Source organism: Dermacentor andersoni, chromosome 8, assembly GCF_023375885.2.
Source record: "Dermacentor andersoni chromosome 8, qqDerAnde1_hic_scaffold, whole genome shotgun sequence".
Classification (NCBI taxonomy): domain Eukaryota; kingdom Metazoa; phylum Arthropoda; class Arachnida; order Ixodida; family Ixodidae; genus Dermacentor; species Dermacentor andersoni.
This window is the reverse complement of record NC_092821.1, coordinates 73,077,598-73,096,811: the sequence shown is the minus strand read 5'-3', so window position 1 is coordinate 73,096,811 and position 19,214 is coordinate 73,077,598. Positions and strand designations below refer to the sequence as shown.

At 46.4% G+C, this 19,214-nt stretch overlaps 1 protein-coding gene across 1 annotated transcript in view; it reads left to right on the top strand.

Moving 5' to 3' along the window:
* The window catches only part of Sce (E3 ubiquitin-protein ligase Sce), a 54,856-nt gene extending 38,623 nt beyond the window's left edge, over positions 1–16,233 (top strand). Inside the window, exon 5 of the mRNA XM_055074998.2 lies at positions 15,961–16,233. Coding sequence (XP_054930973.1) covers positions 15,961–16,196 — 236 coding nt within the window. The 3' untranslated portion in view covers positions 16,197–16,233. The remainder of the gene's footprint in view (positions 1–15,960) is intronic.
* The last annotated feature ends 2,981 nt before the right edge of the window (positions 16,234–19,214 follow it).

The window sequence follows — 19,214 nt, the reverse complement described above, 5'->3', positions numbered from 1 at the left end:
AGAACAGACGAAAAAAATCGTATCTTGTGAACAAATGTAGATCTCAAAAATGACTTGCTGTTATACATACTAGGGACCCACAGGGACATTCTAGTGAAATTACAGTAGTGGGCCGCAAGGCACGTAGGTTTCCAGGACATTTTACCATTTTACAACAGAGCCTTTGAGAGAGCCTCGTGCACTCTGTTGTAAAACAATCATTTTTTTTATTGCGATAGCAATTATATGAACAGTCCAAGCGCATTTCTGCCATCGGCGTCGCCTTGATGTTCCTATAAAGTCCAAGGGCGATAACACCGTCACCATGCACCCTGTGCTGTATGTGCGAGGGAGTCGACGATTGCGGCTCAATCTCACCTGCGCAGAAGAGAGGAGAGCAGGGAGGAAGCGCCCCATATTCTGTCACGTGCGTGGCACTGGGGGGAGAAGGGGGGGACGGCATTCTGCTTCAGCTGCAACTGTGAACGGGACGGCTGCGCGCACTCTCGAGGCCGTATTTTGAAAGCGATCTGCGTTGGGGGCAGAGTCTAGGTGCGTTGAAGCGATAGACAGCACGAAGGTCTCTTCGCTCGCCGCTGCTGCCGCTCTTGCTCACGCCAGCGTCTGGACAGCGAGTTTCCGCAGTCTTCGAGTGTGATGTGTTCCATGTTTACAGTGCCTGCTGACACCATGCTCGTTAATTTAGTTAGCAAGCAAATGTTTACAAGTTGACACGGCCGATAAAAGTGCTGTCCTTACTTTGTGTCGCTGTCTGCTAATTTGCTATTGCAATGGATGCTTCACCTTTCTGGTGAAACTGCGACATTTTTGGATAAAAGGGGTAGCAGCACCTATTGGAGTGTACGGGGAGAAATACAAATGCAAGTGGTAAATGTTTGAAATGATTCTGTTTCAGGGAAGTTGCATTCGCTGCCCAGAACCACCAGTTACTCAGGAAACGCATGGAGTTGCTAACTTTTGCTAAATTATTTCCGCTCATGCAATAACGATGCCTCGTGTCCAGGCATTCTATGAAATCTTCTTTTTCTATTTAAGCAAAGCAATTTATTGTTTGTACAGTCTTACCATATTTAAAACCCCTTTAAAGCAATATACGGTGGAGTAGCATTACACTAGATCTTTTGATGAGCACAGCAATCTACATGCATCTGGAGATGCGCTGCTCCATTTCATTACTGGATTCATTATGATGGTGTACCAGATTCTATCGCACTTGGGTTGTTTCTCACTTAGAAGCGTCTTTTTTGACCCGGACATCCAGTTCTGAATGGTATCTGTATCAAATGATTTCAATAAGCCGCCTCCTTTGTTTTTTACTAAATGGACATTATACAACCTTTATATTTAACCTTGTTTAGAAATGAGAAATATTTCGTATTTGATTCAGTAGTTGAGAGAGAGAAATAACTTTTATTTAGCGAACATTATATTTTCTCAAATATTTCTGTTTAATTGTATATAGAAATTTCGCTTTTTGAACACCTTTACTTTGTTTTGGTAACGTTGGCTCAGCAAAACTGTGATGGTCAAATGAAGGAGTCATCATGAAGTGACGTGTTACGATGAACCTTGTGAAAGAGTCAACAAGAAAGTTGATGCCATGCCCATGCCTCTTTTCTGTCTGCTTGTTTTTAAATGCTGTAACTCTTTTGCTCTGCAAGTAATCCGAAAAAAAAAAATTGGGTGAGCAGCATGGTCCTGCAGTGATTCATCATCTTTATCATGTATCTTTTCTGGTTCCCAGACAGTTGGTGTACACTCGGTTTTTGGCCAAATCGGTGTAGTGTATACAGGCTTTTGAAATGTTTGCAGGAGTCTTTCTGCGGTAGCACCTAAGAATGCCAAGTGAGGAGATTAGCTTCTGCAAGGGTGAGGATAGCTGGATAGCTCCATGTCAAGTTCTATTGCAAATGAACTCCAAGATATTCATGAAAATGAGTAATTTCTAAGCAATCGTTTTTAAGGGGAACTAAAGAGAAATGAGCTAGAATAAATTCACAGCTGCAACACTGAGTAGCTCACTCTCACCAAGAGCAAAGGCTTGTGAGGCTAGAAAGAACATTAAAACAAGATGGATGGCGATGCCATTTTAATTTTCTCGTACATCATCGATTTTCACATCTGCTTAGTGGAAGTCTGTTCTGCAGAAGCTCACAAGATGGAAGAAGGTTCATGAAAGTAAAAATTGACATCCACTGAACTGTAGCCCGAAACTACAAAGTAAACCCGTACAGATTTCTCGGAAAGAAAGCTTCACAGTTGAAGAAAAGTTTGGCCTAATCTTGAGATTGAATATTGAGGTCAAGGCCTTTCTGGGGTGGTCGCTCTATCATCTGAGCTGACCAGAAGGCTAGCAGATTTAAGCGCGAGACCGAATTCATTGACAACTCGAGGCAAAGAGAGACAGCACTGATGGTAGAGTGACCACCCCAGAAAGATGATGTTTCCGGGTTTGATTTGATTACCAAGACGAACTTTGTTCAACTGTGCAGCTTTCTTTCTGGGAAACCCATACAAGCTTCCTCCGTAGCTTTGTGGTACAGTCGGGTGGATGACAATATTTACTTTCATCTGCTCATCGTTAGTATTGCTTCTCGACAAAGAACGATTACATTGCATTCTAAAGGAAATGAAGTCTTAGGGTAGGTGTAGAAGGTATTAAAATTTTCTTCAGCACAAAATTAGCCCAAACAAATAAATTCGAATATGTATATCACTCTGCCATCACTTAGATCTTGGGCGATGAAATTCACAATCAGTGAAAGTCTGACATTCATTTTTGGAACACCGCAAAAAAAATTTGAATGTGTAGAGGACAGAAGACAATGCTTAGTGACACGAACAACACTCCCATCTTGTGCAGGCATCAGTATTTGAAGCAGAAGCGTGTGTAAGCCAATCCTGTATCATTCTGTCTTGAAACTAAATATATGTAGATGTGTAATGATGGCGAGACTAGTGGCTTGTTGAATTTTGTTAGTTTTGTTTTTGCTGCTTTGCATGCTTGGCTGTCACCAACGACTTGAAATCAGCCTTTATATCCCATTCTCTTTAATAACTATTCCACTACATAGCCAGCACTCTCTTCTTTCCCCTCTGTTCGTACGTCCTTTTTTTCAAACGGATTTCCAAAGAATAACCAGTGCCAGCTTGCTCAACTTTCTATTCCAGAGAGCTTTTCTCTTCCATTTTACTTCTAGTAATCAGCATTTTTTCATCAAATATATCAAAGTGAGAATATTCAAATAATGTCATGCAAATCAAAACTGATTTAGTAAAGACCCTCTAATGTCTTAGAGTGCTAGAGTTATCTTCGTTTTAGATTTTACTCGACAATGTGACATGTGCAAAGCTTCTGTACTTCACTTATGGTACATTTGACTGGATCCTGCAGCACTTCAAATTGGTTTGCAGCAATGCGGAAACTTCTCCAGATTAGAGCCTGAGAAAGGCTGCCCCAGCCGTTGTGCTAGCTGCTCACAGAGCAATCGGAGTAGCCACATGATCAAGATTCTGTCACGTCCCAGTCGCCTTCTGAACTGGGTTGTAGCGCTCAGAATGAACCAGGCGAATGTGTTCGGAGCGCTTCATTTTGACCAGCCGAATTTGAACCGCACCGCGAGTGCTGTCTAGAGTGCCTGAGCGGCCAGTTGAATGTACCTTTCAGATGAGGCAAACCTGACATGTGCGTTAAGCTTCATGCATAACAAAGCTTATTATTATTATTATTATTATTATTATTATTATTATTATTATTATTATTATTATTATTATTATTATTATTCACAAGCTCATAAAGTTGTCTGCAAAACCAGGTGCAGAAGTGCTACCTGCGGTTGTCACTAACATAGAGTTATGCTTGAAAAAATTCAGCGACGATCACAATACTCCCTAATGTGAAATTTCAGCGCAGCTTTATACGTGTTTCCATTCCACGACATATTGGCTGGCGCAGACACTCTCTCATGCGGCATGTTGCAAACAGAGCCAATTGTGGTGCGACTGCCTCGCTAATCTGGAGACGGCAAGATGCTGAGCCTTGGTGACGTGAGCGCACGATGCACAGCAGCCACCGCAGACACACCTCTCAGATGCCGCATGCTACTCTGGCGCCATCTCGTAGCCATCTTCGCCGCACTGCGCTTTTCTTCTCATGCCTTTGCTATACCCTCCTCTTCCGCTTTCCTCCTCGTGTCCTTTATCCCCCGCTGCACTCCACATTTGTTCTTTCCTCCTTTGCTGTGTTCGTTCATTCAGTTACACTGACGCTTGCCACAGAAATGGTTGACCAAGAGCTGCACTCTGAAACCTCAGTGTTACTCTCCAACACACTACACATTCCTTATGCTTTTTCACTACAGCCAGAGGTAATATTTAGCTCATATTAATCCACAGTTGCGACGAAAAGTCTGGAGTCTGTAAATACTGCAAAAAAAGTTTTTTTCTATGTACCCTACAAACATGCTGCGTGAGATTGTGTGGTGTAGCCTATGTGTGCCTGTTCAACCTGTGTGCTGCATTGAGACCATTCCTCGTTGCACGGCTGTGCTGGAGGAAATTTAAATTTTTTCCTGATGGCGTGGCCTTTAGGTTTTTGCTCCCGACTGTGCATTCTTGTCGGCTTCGTGGCATGCAGAACTGTTTTGCACATCTTTTTCTCTTCCTCATTGCACTGCTCTTGTTTTATTTCATTGCAATTTGGCCATCCATGTGCTGTGTACTCATGATGTTGCGATTGGCAGACGTATGTAGTTGGCATATTCTTGACCAAAGTGTAAATTGTTGTTGCACACATCCTATATAATGCTAAAAGAAGACAACGATGATTCAAAAGTTATCCACCTTTTCGGTGTAAAATATATTTCTGTAATTGATGTTGGAAACTGGCAAATGCACATTGTCCATCTCTTGGTAAGCGGACCACAGCAGTCAGCTTTACGCACAAGCTTAGTGACGTCATCTCTCTCGTGGACATTTGGAATGGCATTCAGCCAGTTCCCTATAGCTGACACATGTGTGCTGTTCCATCAGATTCTGTACGAATTCAAAACATACTTCATTCCAACCAGAACCCTTTCTCTGTGCTGTGTGCCAAGTTTTCTATAAGTACCGGCCCTAGATGTGCCATCATACCAGAAAAATCAACAAGAGCATGTAGCTCTTCTGTCTTTCAAGTCACTAGTGTCTGCAGTAATCTGCATGAAACGGGCTTGCATGCTTATATTTAATTTCATTCAGACGTTAATGCAGTATGACAAAACAAGCAAATTATTTTTTTTTAAGTTGCGACTGTGGCTGTCTTCGCAGCCATAGTGGCCACATTTTGATGTGGGTATAGTGTAAAAGCGGTTATGCTCTTAGATTTAGGCACGCACATTAGATCACCGCAGGTTTGTAGCTCTGTTGTTGCTTTGAAACGTTGAACTCCACAAGTTAACCAAATCATCAGTGTGGCTACCTTTAATTTGTTCCATTGTAACTACACTTGAACTTTTTCTTACTTATAACCACATGAAGCAAATAGATACAAGAAGCCTGGAGAAGAAGGAAATTAACTGTTCAAAAAGAAAAGTTAATTTCTGTTATGCTTTTCCTGTCACTTTGCTTCATGCGATTGTAGGTAAAAAAATTTAGCCCCCCAGTTCCCCTTAGTCTTCTTACTTACAGCGAAGTTGCGTCATGCGCATAAACCTGCAAATATGTGACTAGAGAGACATCATTGTCGTAGAAAAAGCGCTCATGAGACAGTGCAACCAACAATGTGTCAGTTAGATGTCATTTTTATTTACCCTCAAGTTGAGAGTTCACCTTTAATAGGATTAAATTTTACAAAAACGTTTAAATTGTTCTTATAACTTAATTGTAGGGTCCGAAACATGCCAAATTAGTGACTTACAATTTGCTGCCCCTGGGTGAAATTCTTTATTGCCACGCATTTTAAAGAGAGATAAATCAAATGTTGGAGATTTCCATGTCTTTCTTTAGCATTCTCTGCAGAATGTCCTAAAAGAACACATCCCAATAATCACTGAAGCAGTCAGTAGAGACAGCTCAGATTGAGGGCACCTTTCTGGTTTTATAGAGCCTTCCTAGCTTTGGTTAATGGGCCATTCAAGGAATAAAAGAGGAAATTAGAAGTCAAACCACTTGTTGACCAGTTGACATAGAGAATTGAAAGTGGAAAGCAATATATATCCCTCACTAGGTTTGAAATTTAGGCAAATTGGTCCTGGGACATCATGGAACACGGCTCTGTGAAGCAGGACTAAGGACACAGACGGGATGAGGGACAGTAATAGTAAGAATGTTCAAGTAGGTCACAAAACCTTTCCTATACACATCAAGTTATGCTTTTTCTGTCATCATTGAACAGTTGATAGTCTCCATTTCATGTTAGTCTAGTGTCTCAGTTCATCACATTCTTCCCTTCATCCTGCTTTGCAGCACCGTGTTTCACCATGTCTCAGAACCACCTGGCCCAATACAACACGTCAATTGGTTGCCCATGATCGGCAAATGTATGTTTTCTTGCTTGGCAAAAGCAAAGGAACAGCAACGGGAGCAGTTATCGAAGATGTCTTAATAGAAATACTTGGTGAACAGTTCACAAGTTCTCCTTCTGTTCCTGTTATTGACACGAAAAATGTCTCCGTGGACAATGTTTGCTGCACACCATGCAATAACAATAAAAAAAAAATTGGCAGAGACACCTAAGGCTGCTCATATGTGAGAATGATTTGTTGACCTTGGAATTCCATAAGTGCGTTCATGCTTTACACTTGTGACGTGGCACTGCCCCGTTGGCTGCACCATCACGTACCCAATGACGCACGCACTAGGCATACCTTCAGTCAGCCAGAACTGTGTAGCCGCCATGGCGTCGGGGAAGTGTGCTCATCTCACACCCCGGAGTCCCGGGTTTGATTCCCACCTAGACCAAAGTTTACCAAATTTTCTTTTCAAAGCCATTAATTCACTTTGTTTACAGGAACCTCCTTGAGAAATTTGGAGACAATTTGAGCATCTTTAGACGTGTTTTTACTGTTTGCGTCATCAGCCATTTTTCGTACCATATCAGCCACCATATCACGCACTGGGGCATATAATGCTTTCACATTAAAAAAGTGTACACCGTAGATTCATTGTTTTTTTTCTACTTCTGAACTTTTTGTGTTATAGACAAAAAGCTGTTGGGAGTCAGCGCTTTGTACGTCTAATTATGTCATGCCTCTTGCTTTACTTGCTTTTATGTGCAGAAATAAGGTGAAAATATTGCTTATTGTTACTTGACAAACTAGTACGCTCACAAGACAACTTTATGCACAGTACACAGAGTGACCAAATAAAGAAAGGTTCCGGATCTGAGAGAAGAGAGTTCCTATATTTGCAAATCTAAAATATCAGAGCTGTGAGGCTATAATGGTTGAGAGATTTGTTTGTATAGTCGAAAATAGACTAAGTATTAAATGTAATGCCCTCATTTTAATGGACACTAAAAATTAAGGCTGAATCAGTTTAGGCTCGTGCATTCTCTTTAAATTTGTCTTGATTTGGCAGTAAAAGTATTACTTTTTGCAGCGAGATAAGGGGAACAAAATATTACTTTCTTTTGGAAACCTTGTATCCATACATCATGAATTTCCAGTTTCCCCTTCATTGTATCCACCAATCAGATAGCCTCCGTTTAGTTATTTCTACCTGTTCAAAGTCTATTTTACTTTCACTGTCTTTAAAACCCAAAGCTTTGAATAGTTCCCCGTTACATTCAACTGCAGGGTGAAGTTGTTTACAAGCAAGTATCAGGTGTTCAGCCGTTTCCTCCTCCTCTCCACATGCCCCGTACAACAAGTCTATCTCCTGGTATCTGGCTCGGTACGTTTTAGTCCGCAGTACACCTGTCCTGGCCTCAAACAACAATGAGCTTGCCTTAGAGTTACCGTAAATATTTTCTTTGGCTATTTCTTGCTTGAACAACCTGTATGTCTCTAATGCTGATTTGGTATCTGTTTTCCACATCCCGTCTCTGTCTCCGTCTCTTTTTTTGACAGATGATTCCTTACCTGTATCCCCACTGCTGCCCAAGTATTTGCTTGACAATTTTCTAGTTCACTTCCTCCACCTTGTGTCAACATTCCTCGTGTATAAGTAACTGAACACCTTCCTAGCCCACCGCATTTCCCCCCATTTTTCTCAATCGCTCCTCAAATGCTATCTTGCTACTAGCCTCTCTGCCCTCGAAAGAAGACCATCCCAGATCCCCCTGCACCCCAAGATTTGGTGCCTTGCCATGTGCTCCCAGAGCGAGCCTACCCACACCATGTTGCCTAGTTTCCAACTGTGCCCAGGTCTCTGCTCTCATACATAGAACTGCATTGCAAAAGTCAGGCCCGGAACCATTACCCCCTTCCATATCCCTCGTACTACTTCGTACCTATTGTAGTTCCACAGTGCCCTACTCTTCACAATCCCTGCGCTTCTGTGATCTTTAGTCGTTACATATTTTTCGTACTCTGTCAGATACTCAAATCCATTATTTATCCACACCCCAAGATACTTGTACTTATCGACTATCTCAAGCATGGCCTCCTGTATCTTATGCTCGCCACAAATGTTATCATTAAAAAATCATGACTGCTGATTTTTCTTTGCTAAACTTCAAGCCTAATCTGTCTCCTTCTGCACCACATATGTCCATCAAGTCTTGCTGATCTTCTTTATTGTCAGCCATTAATACAATATCATCCGCATACATCAGTCCTGGTAATGACCGTTCAATCAATTTTCCTTGTTTGAAAAATGATAGGTTGAAGCCGAGTCCACTTCGCTGTATTTTGGCCTCTAATCCTTGTAGGTACAGCATAAACAACAGAGGTGACAATGGACACCCCTGCCTAAGCCCCTGCCGAATCATTACAGGCTCCGAAACCTGCTTTTCCCATTGTATAATCACTCGGTTACATATATAGATATCTTTTAAGAAATTGGTTATTCCATCTTGCACTCCTAAAGTTCCCAGAATGCCCCACAAACCCTCTTGAAGTACACTGTCATAGGCTCCCTTGATATCCAAAAAAGCCAGCCATAGGGATCTGTGTTCCTTTTCAGCTATTTCAATGCACGGTGTCAGTGAGAACAGATTGTCTTCTAGCCTCCTATGCTTGCGGAACCCATTTTGTAGCTCTCCAAGCACCCCCTCGTTCTCTACCCATGCCTGCAGTCTGTCCTTTATAATCTGCATAACCACCCTGTAAACCACTGACGTCACTGTTGTAGGCCGGTAGTTTATGTCAGCTTTGTCTCCCTTTCCCTTATATATCATTCTCATCCTACTTAGCCTCCATTCGTCAGGTACTTTACCATCCTCATTAGCATTTGGCTCACCACCTCCCTTAATGCTTTCTTACCTACCCGCCGTGGTTGCTCAGTGGCTATGGTGTTGGGCTGCTGCGCACGAGGTCGCGGGATCGAATCCCGGCCACGGCGGCCACATTTCGATGGGGGCGAAATGCGAAAACACCCGTGTGCTTAGATTTAGGTGCACGTTAAAGAACCCCAGGTGGTCGAAATTTCCGGAGTCCTCCACTACGGCGTGCCTCATAATCAGAAAGTGGTTTTGGCACGTAAAACCCCATAGTTTAATTTTAATTTTTAATGCTTTCTTACCCTGGGAGTGTTAGCCAGCGCCACCACTCACAAACCTTGGCGGCGCATGTGGAACATCCTTTCTGCCGCAGGCGTCACTTGCTTCCAAAAGTTAATCTTGCAGCCGAATACAGCAGAGTGGTAGCCCGTCGACCTTGAGTCCTCTGACATCGCAGAAATCCCGGACAGGACACGTTAGAATCGCGCTGATTCGCAATTAAGCCGCTACCTTTCCAATTGCCGCTGGGAGAAACGCACATACCAGTGCGAGGAGGAGAGCGACGCGGCGCGCTGGTTCGAAGCTACGTTGCTCCTCTCCCATAAAACGGTCTATCTGTCCACTAATTTGCCATCGCAATCGATGTTTCGCCTTTCGGCCGCTACTGTGACTTTTACAGCGAAGCTATCTGTAGCTAGAGTCCCGTGAATTTTTCGTGTCTGTCAACAAGTCTGCTTGTGCAAAAGCTCAGCTCCTGAATTTGATCATTCGCTTCATTTTATTCAAAAGCTTATACGTCTCATCACTTCGATATGCAATTTAAGTGGATTATAGTTATCAACAGGCACCGTTTTCAAGATCAGTAGACTCTCAGTAGTAGTAGTAGTAGTAGTAAACTATATTTTGTGCGAGGCGGAGCTTAGGGAGGAGGGGAGTGGGAGGGCCCGTCCTCTCCTTCCTCAGTAAGATATATATATATTTTTTTATTCCTACGTTATGAGCCATTCATTGTCTTACATGACTGACAAATTTATCGTTGGGTAGACAGAAATGCTCACGCATTTAATAACAGAGGTAATACAAGAATGCGTGTGTGTGTACCTATCGTCACGATGACCACCTATCGGGGCAATAAATGAATATCCAAATGATGAGACGCATAAGCTTTTGCATAGAATGAAGCAAATGATACGAACATGCCCCTTACTGAGATCACCTGCTAAGATACAGCGATCCAGAAAATGTGTGTGCGCGCTCGTGTGCCGCCTATCGAGACCCGCCGGTCAAATAAATGTGTGTTTGTGCCTGTGTCCTCGGGATGACCGGCGTCACCGCTCAAGAGAAATAAAATTTGCTCGTACCTTTGATCTAAATTTTTTGTCACCTCTACGCCGTGTGCTAGACATCTTCGCTGGTAATCCACCTTCACGGCACTGGAATTGCGCGCCAGTTTTTTTTTTTTTTTCTCCTTTTTTTTAATCAGTGGTCGTGAAAAATCGCATGTAGACTCTGTGCCTACTACGGTACGAGTGCACTAGCTATATCTCTTCACCTCTCCTTCTAATCCCCTCTCCCCCATTGTAGAGTAGCGAACCGGACGTCCGTCTGGTTAACCTCCATGCTTTTTCTGTCTTTTCTCTCTCTCTCTCTCTCTCTCCCTGATAGTAAGCGCCCTGGGCCACCGCGTTGTAGTGGTGCCTTTCCACTTGCCATTCCCTTTCACGCATTTCCCACTTCGTCAGTAGTCGAGCAACGTTACGGCCGTGAACGGTGGCGTAGAATCGAGCGGAAGGCAAAGTAGCGACCCAGCACTGAATCAGTTGCTTTGAAAAGAAGCATCCGACTTGAGATGACGACGGCTGCTGGAGGCCATCGCGTTAACCAAGTGAATGCCTTGGCCGGTTCCTTCCTCGTGCGCCGCGCTTTCCGCCTCCGCTGCTCACCCCCTCCACAACAGGCCTTCGCTGGTGGTTCTACCCTCTTCCTTTGTCCAGGCTGCTAGCGCAAAAACCGCAGGCCGCGTAACGTCAGCTCTCTCTCTCTCTCGCGTAACGTCAGCTTGAGTAGCGGCCGCTGCTTGGCCGAATGTGGCCGCATAAAGCAGACAAGAACGAAGCTACGTGTCAGTCCGCACTCTAAAAAAAGTTTGCACCCTTTGGAGTGTATCTCTGCCATACAACGATGATCGTCATCTGCCTCGATGCGTTTCCTTTCTTGAAAACGCCGCGCCCGCTACTTTCCTGTCGGGAATGCTATGTCATGCTGATAACGCGCATGCCGTTCGTTACTGGAAAGTACCGGGCTCGCAGCGTTAAAGAAAGGAAACCCATCAAGGCAGATGACGATTATCGTTGTGTGGCAGATATACAACCCAAAGGGTGCAAACTTTTTTAGAGTGTGATTGCAAAACCACGCAGTGAATTGCTCGGTTGTTAGATAATTAAGTGTTGCGAACTTACATCGATTGTTTTTATTTGATACTGACTTGTCTCGAGCGGTTGTCATGCTATGCAACTGTCGCGGCACTCTGTATCGTTTCAGTCGCGGTTTGAGTCCCCAGCTGGCGCACGTCGGTTTTGCTCTGTTGTACTCGGGAGATTATTCTCGTAGCGGATGCAACGGCCTTACGTTGTTACGGTGTTCGATTATCGAGTTCATGAACTGTTTACTTCTCGGATGACGATGCAGTATGGTACATAGAACATAGAATTTTGTCTGTGCGAGCGGAACACAAACGTTCCCTATATCTGTTCCTATAAGAGCATAGCGGCGAACCGCAATGGAGATGAAGGCCTATAGTTTCCGGTCATAGATCTTTGTTATTTCCTTTATCTTTTAAGTGCTGCTCTTTGTCACTTTATCCATGCACACTTTTTTTTAGAAGTACTCATTGTGCCATGATGTACATGCGCAAAATATAGCAAAAGCCTATAGATATCCGCGATGGTTCGTCTGCTACTAATCGCGTGAACAAGTTCTGGAGCGGAGATATTCAGAGCTTCATGTAAATAGTCTGCGCGGATGGAAATGAAACCATCTCGTGCCGTAAATGCATTCAAATTCATTCAACAGTTGTCGACCAAGAACATTTACCCATTAGTATTCGTAAATGCGAATAACTTTTTCGTATGCTTTTTTCGAACATTTCAAAACGGCACCTGCGCCCAAAATGCGCATAAAATTGGAGTGTAAGTGCGCAATATTTTCATACATGCATGCGTAGAACGGGAGAACTTCCGTAGTGGAGCAGGCTACGCCGCTTACGTAGCCATACTTGACAGGCCGTGCAGCGAAAATTCTCGCTCTCTGAAGAGTCCCGTGCATGCCAAGAAACTACTTGTTTGCTTTAAATGAACAACGCTTCATAACGTGTTCTGTAACGGCAGAAACTTGCTAAATTTAAGAATGCTGTAATGTGAACACCGTTTGTAGTAATTGTGATAACGGCTGCTTATCATTCGAAAACTATCCTAAATGTACTCGACGTTCGATTCAGTTTCAAAAATCGCTATTGGCACACCCCTAAACGAAACGCGCAAAACCTAGCCGTTGGCGAGGAGCAACAGCGAGCGTCGCCACCTGTGCAACAAATGGCGAAGCTGCCCCATCGCCGGATCAACCAGGGAACCTGTTATCGGATCAGTTGGCTGACCTGTCTACCTTTTTTTTGTATTTTAATGCGTACTCGGGTGCGTCTCTTTGTTGCTAGAATGCTGAAACGGGGACAGAGAGAAAAGGGAGGGGTTTTCTTTCCGTTCTCATTCTAAGGTCACGCGGCCGTACTCAGCGATGATGTATATCTCTACGAACCTAGCCGCCGAAATGTCCGTTTCGTAGCGCGCCTTTCCTCGCCCATGCTGGCAAGATCGCGAAGCGTTTTGAATTAGTACGCATTGCATGCGTTGGTGAATCCCGATGAACCGCCGAGCGTCTCTGCATATGTATAGCCTATGCCCGCTACAAGAATCGGGATGACGACGCATATGACAAGTATACCGACAACGGCCGGAGGATGGGCCTAGAAACGGGTGTTCGTACAATGAATTGCAGGAAGGAATTAAGAAATGGAAAACTGGAAACAAGGGTTCGGTGTACGTCTCTGCTACAACTTCCTTTTTTTTTTTTCGAGTTTCACTTTATGCCGCCTCGAGTGACTCGCGCGCTGGTCAGTCACTTGCTGCTCCTAGCGCGCCCTCTTCGTTGAAGAACTGTGGTTTGTCACGTTTTGTGTCTGAAGCCCGATTCGTGGCGTATGCCTCGTATAGTGGGGTTGAACCAAGTAGCGTAACGTCAACCAACCAACGTCTACTCTGCGTCTCAACGTCTACTCTGCGTACCCGCGTCTACTCTGTTTTCTGGTGGAAACACCGCATCGGCTTCCGTGAAGTAGACTCTCTGGTTGGGTTTCCAGTCAGTTAGAGGATGCGTATACGGGGTTGAAAAATCCTCGTGAAGGGATTCAGCAACAACTACACACGCCAGAAATGTTGACATTGAGTGCATCTTTCCTTTTATTTTTAATTTTCTTACGTAATAGTGGTAATAACGTCTCTATCTTCTGCTTTAGTGCTCTCAACCTGCTTGAAAATTTATAATGAACAACAGAAAGAAAAGTTCCCTAATTATTGTTGCACTTATTTAGTCGCTTGCTGTTACTTTCAAGTTGCCACGAAGACTAGACATGTAAAGCCCCAAGAACATCACGTATCACCAGAAGCCGTGGCCGTGCGCATTTAATGCGTAGCTTCGGTAAGTGACCAGTTCAAGGCCACCGGTGGCAGTCGCGGCCCAGGTTGACTTGCCTCGATTAAGGCCGCAAAGGTCATGGCTCGCTTGTGTTATGACTAATAGTGTTAGGTGGGCGCTGTTAAACATCAGGTGGGTGCCGCTCAAAATGCGATAACACTCTTTTTAAAACGAAGCTTCTCCGGTCTCCGAGCACAAAGAGCCTAATGCTCTCTAACCGTTAAGCCACATTTTTTTCTTCTTTATTGATCATAGGCCACATTCGCATAGACGCACTTCCCCCTCGTGCCAACAACAAGTAAATCTTTCAAACGATCATATCGTGTAGCACGTGGACAAAAGCCAGTTTTCTTTTTTATTTGCCTTTTTCGCGCTGTACTTCTCTCTTGCCGTATATACCTTTCCTAACCATATATTTTTTTCCTTCGGCAGACGTACCCTTCGTACGCTTTGGCTGCGTACGTTTTGGCCGGCATTGGTTGCGCAGGAAACGGCGCCAGCCTTCCCACATCTCTCGTACGGGGCATCGCTGCTGCGTCGGCGTTATCGTGGTGTGCGTCCGCATGAACTGCGTCGTTTCAAACAGGGCACGATATTGCACGTTGCATATAGGATGCGCATAAAGACGACTGTATGCATCGCATTTAGTTCTAATGCATTCTCATTCTTAGGGTATATAATTCACGCGCTTCCCTGGGACTAACTTTCTATGTATGTATGTCTCTAATATGTATGTATGTGTGTATGTCTCTGATATGTATGCATACATGTGTGTATGTATGTATGTATGTATGTATGTATGTATGTATGTATGTTTCACGCCGACATGGGTCACTGTATAGATGCGGGACTCGGGGCTAAGCTCCCAGTGTCAACCTGATCATAACTATGAGCAATGCAAACGATCCGGGCCACCAGCACCTGATCGAGGCTTTGATCGGTAGCGTCAACTGCTCTAGACAACTTTCGGAGTTTGAAACCCACGAAGACTTCTCCTGTAGGTCTGCAGCGGTTGACGCTGTTGCATTGCAGTCGGGGTATTTGCAGGAAAATCGACAGAGAGAAGGTTCGGGATCATTCCTTTCCGAATCACGCAAGTCACCTACGAGGGGGATTGGCCACATCACTTAATGAAATGACTCGCAAGAAATCTCAAAATTTGGCAAACAGAAGGTAATTAATTGACCTGCATATAGTAACAGGAAAACGGGGAAATATGTGAAAATTAAAAGAACGTGTTGAACAGTATTTGCACCAATCGCTCTCTCCTCTTTCGGTTGGCTAGATCGGGAGGGCATCCTCACCACTTTTGTTGGCAGGTCCAGTGGTACTGAGGAAGGTCGTCATCGCATCCAACGCCCTCTGTAGTGAGCGTCACCATTCTTCGCGGGCCCCGACACCACAGTGCGGAATCGTGCGCGTAGATGGAACATGGGGTCGAAAGCCCGAGGTCGGGAACCTGGGGTTGGAAGGCCCACTAGAGCCGTATTTAAAAGTAACGGGCTCAGAACGGAGCCTTGTCGAACGCCGCTTCTGATAGCTCGGGGAGAGCGAGGCGCTGGACTCAATTGGATGTGACCACCAGAAAAGCGAAGAGCCTAAAACGGCCGCTGTTCCCGAAGGCACATACGTGGAGCTCTCGATGATCACGGGAGGAAGGTCCTATTTTTTCTTATTGTCTCCTGTTGTCCACATAAGCGCTACGTTAAGTTGCGTCATTCAAGTGAACGAAGCGCGCAGTCCCTGTGAAAAGCACCGATGCTTTGCCGAGATGACAAAATATTGTATTGGTATGTTTTGTTTTCAAATAAAGGAATAAAGACTAAAGCGCGCTCTCTCTCTCTCTTTCCGAGGTTGCCCGGGGCTACAACTTGGGCGAGGCACGCAAGCGGCAGCCTTCCGACACGGCAGCATTCAAGCTCGATTCAGACTCTGTTCAAGCTTGCCGAGATCTTGGCATGGCAGGCACGGACGTGAAATGGTCCAGTCGGCGTTCCACGGTCGTACTCGGTATAATCGTCACCACAGTGTCGGCCGTCAGTCTTTTCCGGCGATGTTTTCCAGCTCAGCCTTTGCAGATCCTACTTAAAGAAAGGTAGAAAAATAATAAGTTATTCTTTACTTGCTCCTTCAGCATTTGTCGTCACTAGCCACGTTTACGTGAGCGTTACAGTAGTGTATCGCATTTCCTAGCGTATCAGTGCGTACGTCTTGCGCGGCCCCCTTCGCCGGAAACAAGCCCCAGCCGCTAGTAAGTGGTGGAGAGAGCAGACTGGGGCAGCCATTACCATTTTCCTCGCTCATTCAATGCGCACGCCAGCGTTTAAATGCATCACGTCGAGACGACTTTTCCCGTCTCGAACATAATCTCTTCTGGCGCTGATGTGCCTCACGTAAAAGTCGCGCACGAGGAATGCTGTCCTCTCGGAAGCAATCACTCGCACAATGCGCCGTGCACCCTTGCCTCGACGAATGAACAGATCCAGCTCCGTACTCCGTTCTCAGCCTGCAGAGGCCAGAAAGGGCCAGCCTCGGGGTTGCCCTGCTCTCGACAAGGCTGATGGCGCTCCAGGAGGCGGGCTGCTCAGTGTCCCTGCACTGGCTTCCAGCCCACGTAGGAATACCGGGCAACGAGGAAGCAGATGCACTGGCAAAGCGTGCCCACCACTGCGTGGTCCCGCCCAGCCTGGCTGTGACAGCCAATGATTTCACAAGCCACAGGCTTCGGCGCCATCTGCTGGCCTGCCATCCGGACAAGCGGACGTCCTTGGGCCGCCCTCCGCGACCACTTCCACAGCGCGGCCTCGCACGCAGGGAGACCTCCCTCCTTCTGCGACTGAGGATTGGCTGCTGTTGGACGGGTGCTCGCCGCCACCGGCATGGCCTCATCGCCTCTCCAGCCTGTGCCTCCTGTGGGGAGCTCGAGATCCTGGAGCACCTCCTACTGGCCTGCCCTGCTTACCTACAGCAGCGTGACCGTCTCCTGCAGGAGTTCCGACGCCTGGGGCTTCCTTCTGCACGGCAGGAAGACATCCTCTTCCCTGGTCGTAGCGAGCTACCAGCCCTCCTAAGTGTCGTCGAGTACCTCGACTCGTCGGGGCTCTCGGCGAGACTCTCGGATTTTCTGCAAAGACGGATAGCCTCACGGCTATCCAAACCACTACAGGCTACTCGACCTGCCCCAATCATCTGGCTCCTGCTGGATCACCGACCCCTGGCCTTTCACCCGATCACCACTCCTACCGGACCCAATGGGCCGTTCCTGCCGGACTGCTCAGCCGCTGCCCATGGCGTCACTTTAACCCTCTACTCTCCTATCTCCTTTGCTCCCACTCTCCCCCCCCCCCTGTTGACGCTGAGCCGTGCTCCCGCAAGGGCTGCAGAAAACAGCGTCAACCTTTCTTTCTCCCTTCAAGAACCACTTCTCTCTCTCTCTCTCCGTACTCCGTTCGTGGTTGGAAGTATCTTTGTGACAGACTTGCAAAGCCCTATCCGGACGCCGAATTCAGTGAAGCAGCGCTTTAGCTTGGCTTTCTTCTCCTTTGGTCAGCGCGCACCGGGACTCTATTGTTTCCTCTAAGAATAGCGGCTGCCCGGGGCGACGGCAGGCGGTGGGGAGGGAGGACTTCCCCTAAAGAACAACTTCTCCCCAAAGCACTAATGGAGCCTAGCCTGTACCATGATTGTTGTCTTGGCGGACTTGGCGGCCAGTTCCAGGAAGATCCCCATGCAGCTAGAGTTACTATGTGTGCTAACGCAGGTGGCTCCCCACTGTTGTGCCACACTGGGCTCCTAAATCGAGGCCACGGGCGCTCCCCCCTCCCCACCTCGTTCTTCGGAAGTGGTTGCCCTTGGTGACAACCGGCAAAGTTCCAGGAATCTACCGAACCCTTTCCGTGGGTCGAACTGAGTTGTCCGGGGGCACGAATCCACTGGCAGCCTTCAGAATTCCACAGAACTGCTGACCCCCGCCGTGGAGACCGGTTTTACGCAGCTTGAACTTCTCCTTTGAGGAAAGAGGAAATTGACGTGGTTGACGTCAGCACCGGTCCTGCCTCTTTCCTGCTGACGGTGAGACGCCCAAAGGAATGAGACGCCCCATTGTTAGAAGAGAGAGTCGCCACCAGCCGCCCCGTCGGTCTTCGACGCTCTTCGGCGCCGCTACTTGTACTTACGCTATCACCTGCTATATGTAAATATCGAATAAAGCTTTTCATCTCCTGTTCGTCTGCTCCGAGAGTCCGTCTCTCGTCTTCGACCCCGAGTCGCAATACTACGCACAGCTCATCATGCACGAACGCTTCACCGTCCCGCGTCGGGCCGCTCACCGAGGGGGCAGGGGCAGCGGGACGTGGAAACTATTTTTTTAAAGCGGAGCTTTCTTTGCCTCTTCCTTCGACTTTCCCACTACTGCTGCTGCTGTCTTGCACGCCGCGTCGGTAGTGGTTCAGTGCGTGTACATATATGGAAGGAGCGTGGCAGAGAAGAAAGGAGACGCGAGAAACTCGTTTGGCCTTTGCACCGCGTCGAATGTGCACAATACCAATGGGCGCCTCGATGTCCTCCTCCCCCGCCGCTCCGTGCAGGCCGGATACACCCGTTGTTGGGTCAGGTGCCGCCGATTTTAAGCGCGTCCGCGAACTTCCCACGCCTCCGCTCGCGCGCGTGCCAAAGCAAACTCGCACAACGAGTCTCCGCGCGCCGAAAGAAAAAGAAAGATGCCTGGAAGATGCCTTAAGCTCTGTGCACGAATCACTCCAGGAATGGTTGGACGTTATTTCTATTTCCGAAGATTAATTCGCTGGATGGTCAAAATCAAAGTGAGAAAAGCGGAACCTGACGAAATACTACTCGCGGGTATGCAGTGTGAGCGCAAAAGCGACATGCCTTTCCAGGCACGTGCGAAGTTTTCCCGAAAACTCAAATGTACTTTTTTTTTCTCGTTTGCTGCGTGCTGCATCTCGCTCCTAGTAATTTTTGTTACTGGAACTCGCGCACGCGCAGCCCATGGTTTCTTGGCTGTGTGTTTTTTGCCCATCCCCTTTGGGCCCGCTCAGGGCCTGTAGTACGTAGTAAAAGAAAAAAAAAATATGGGTTACACCTTAAC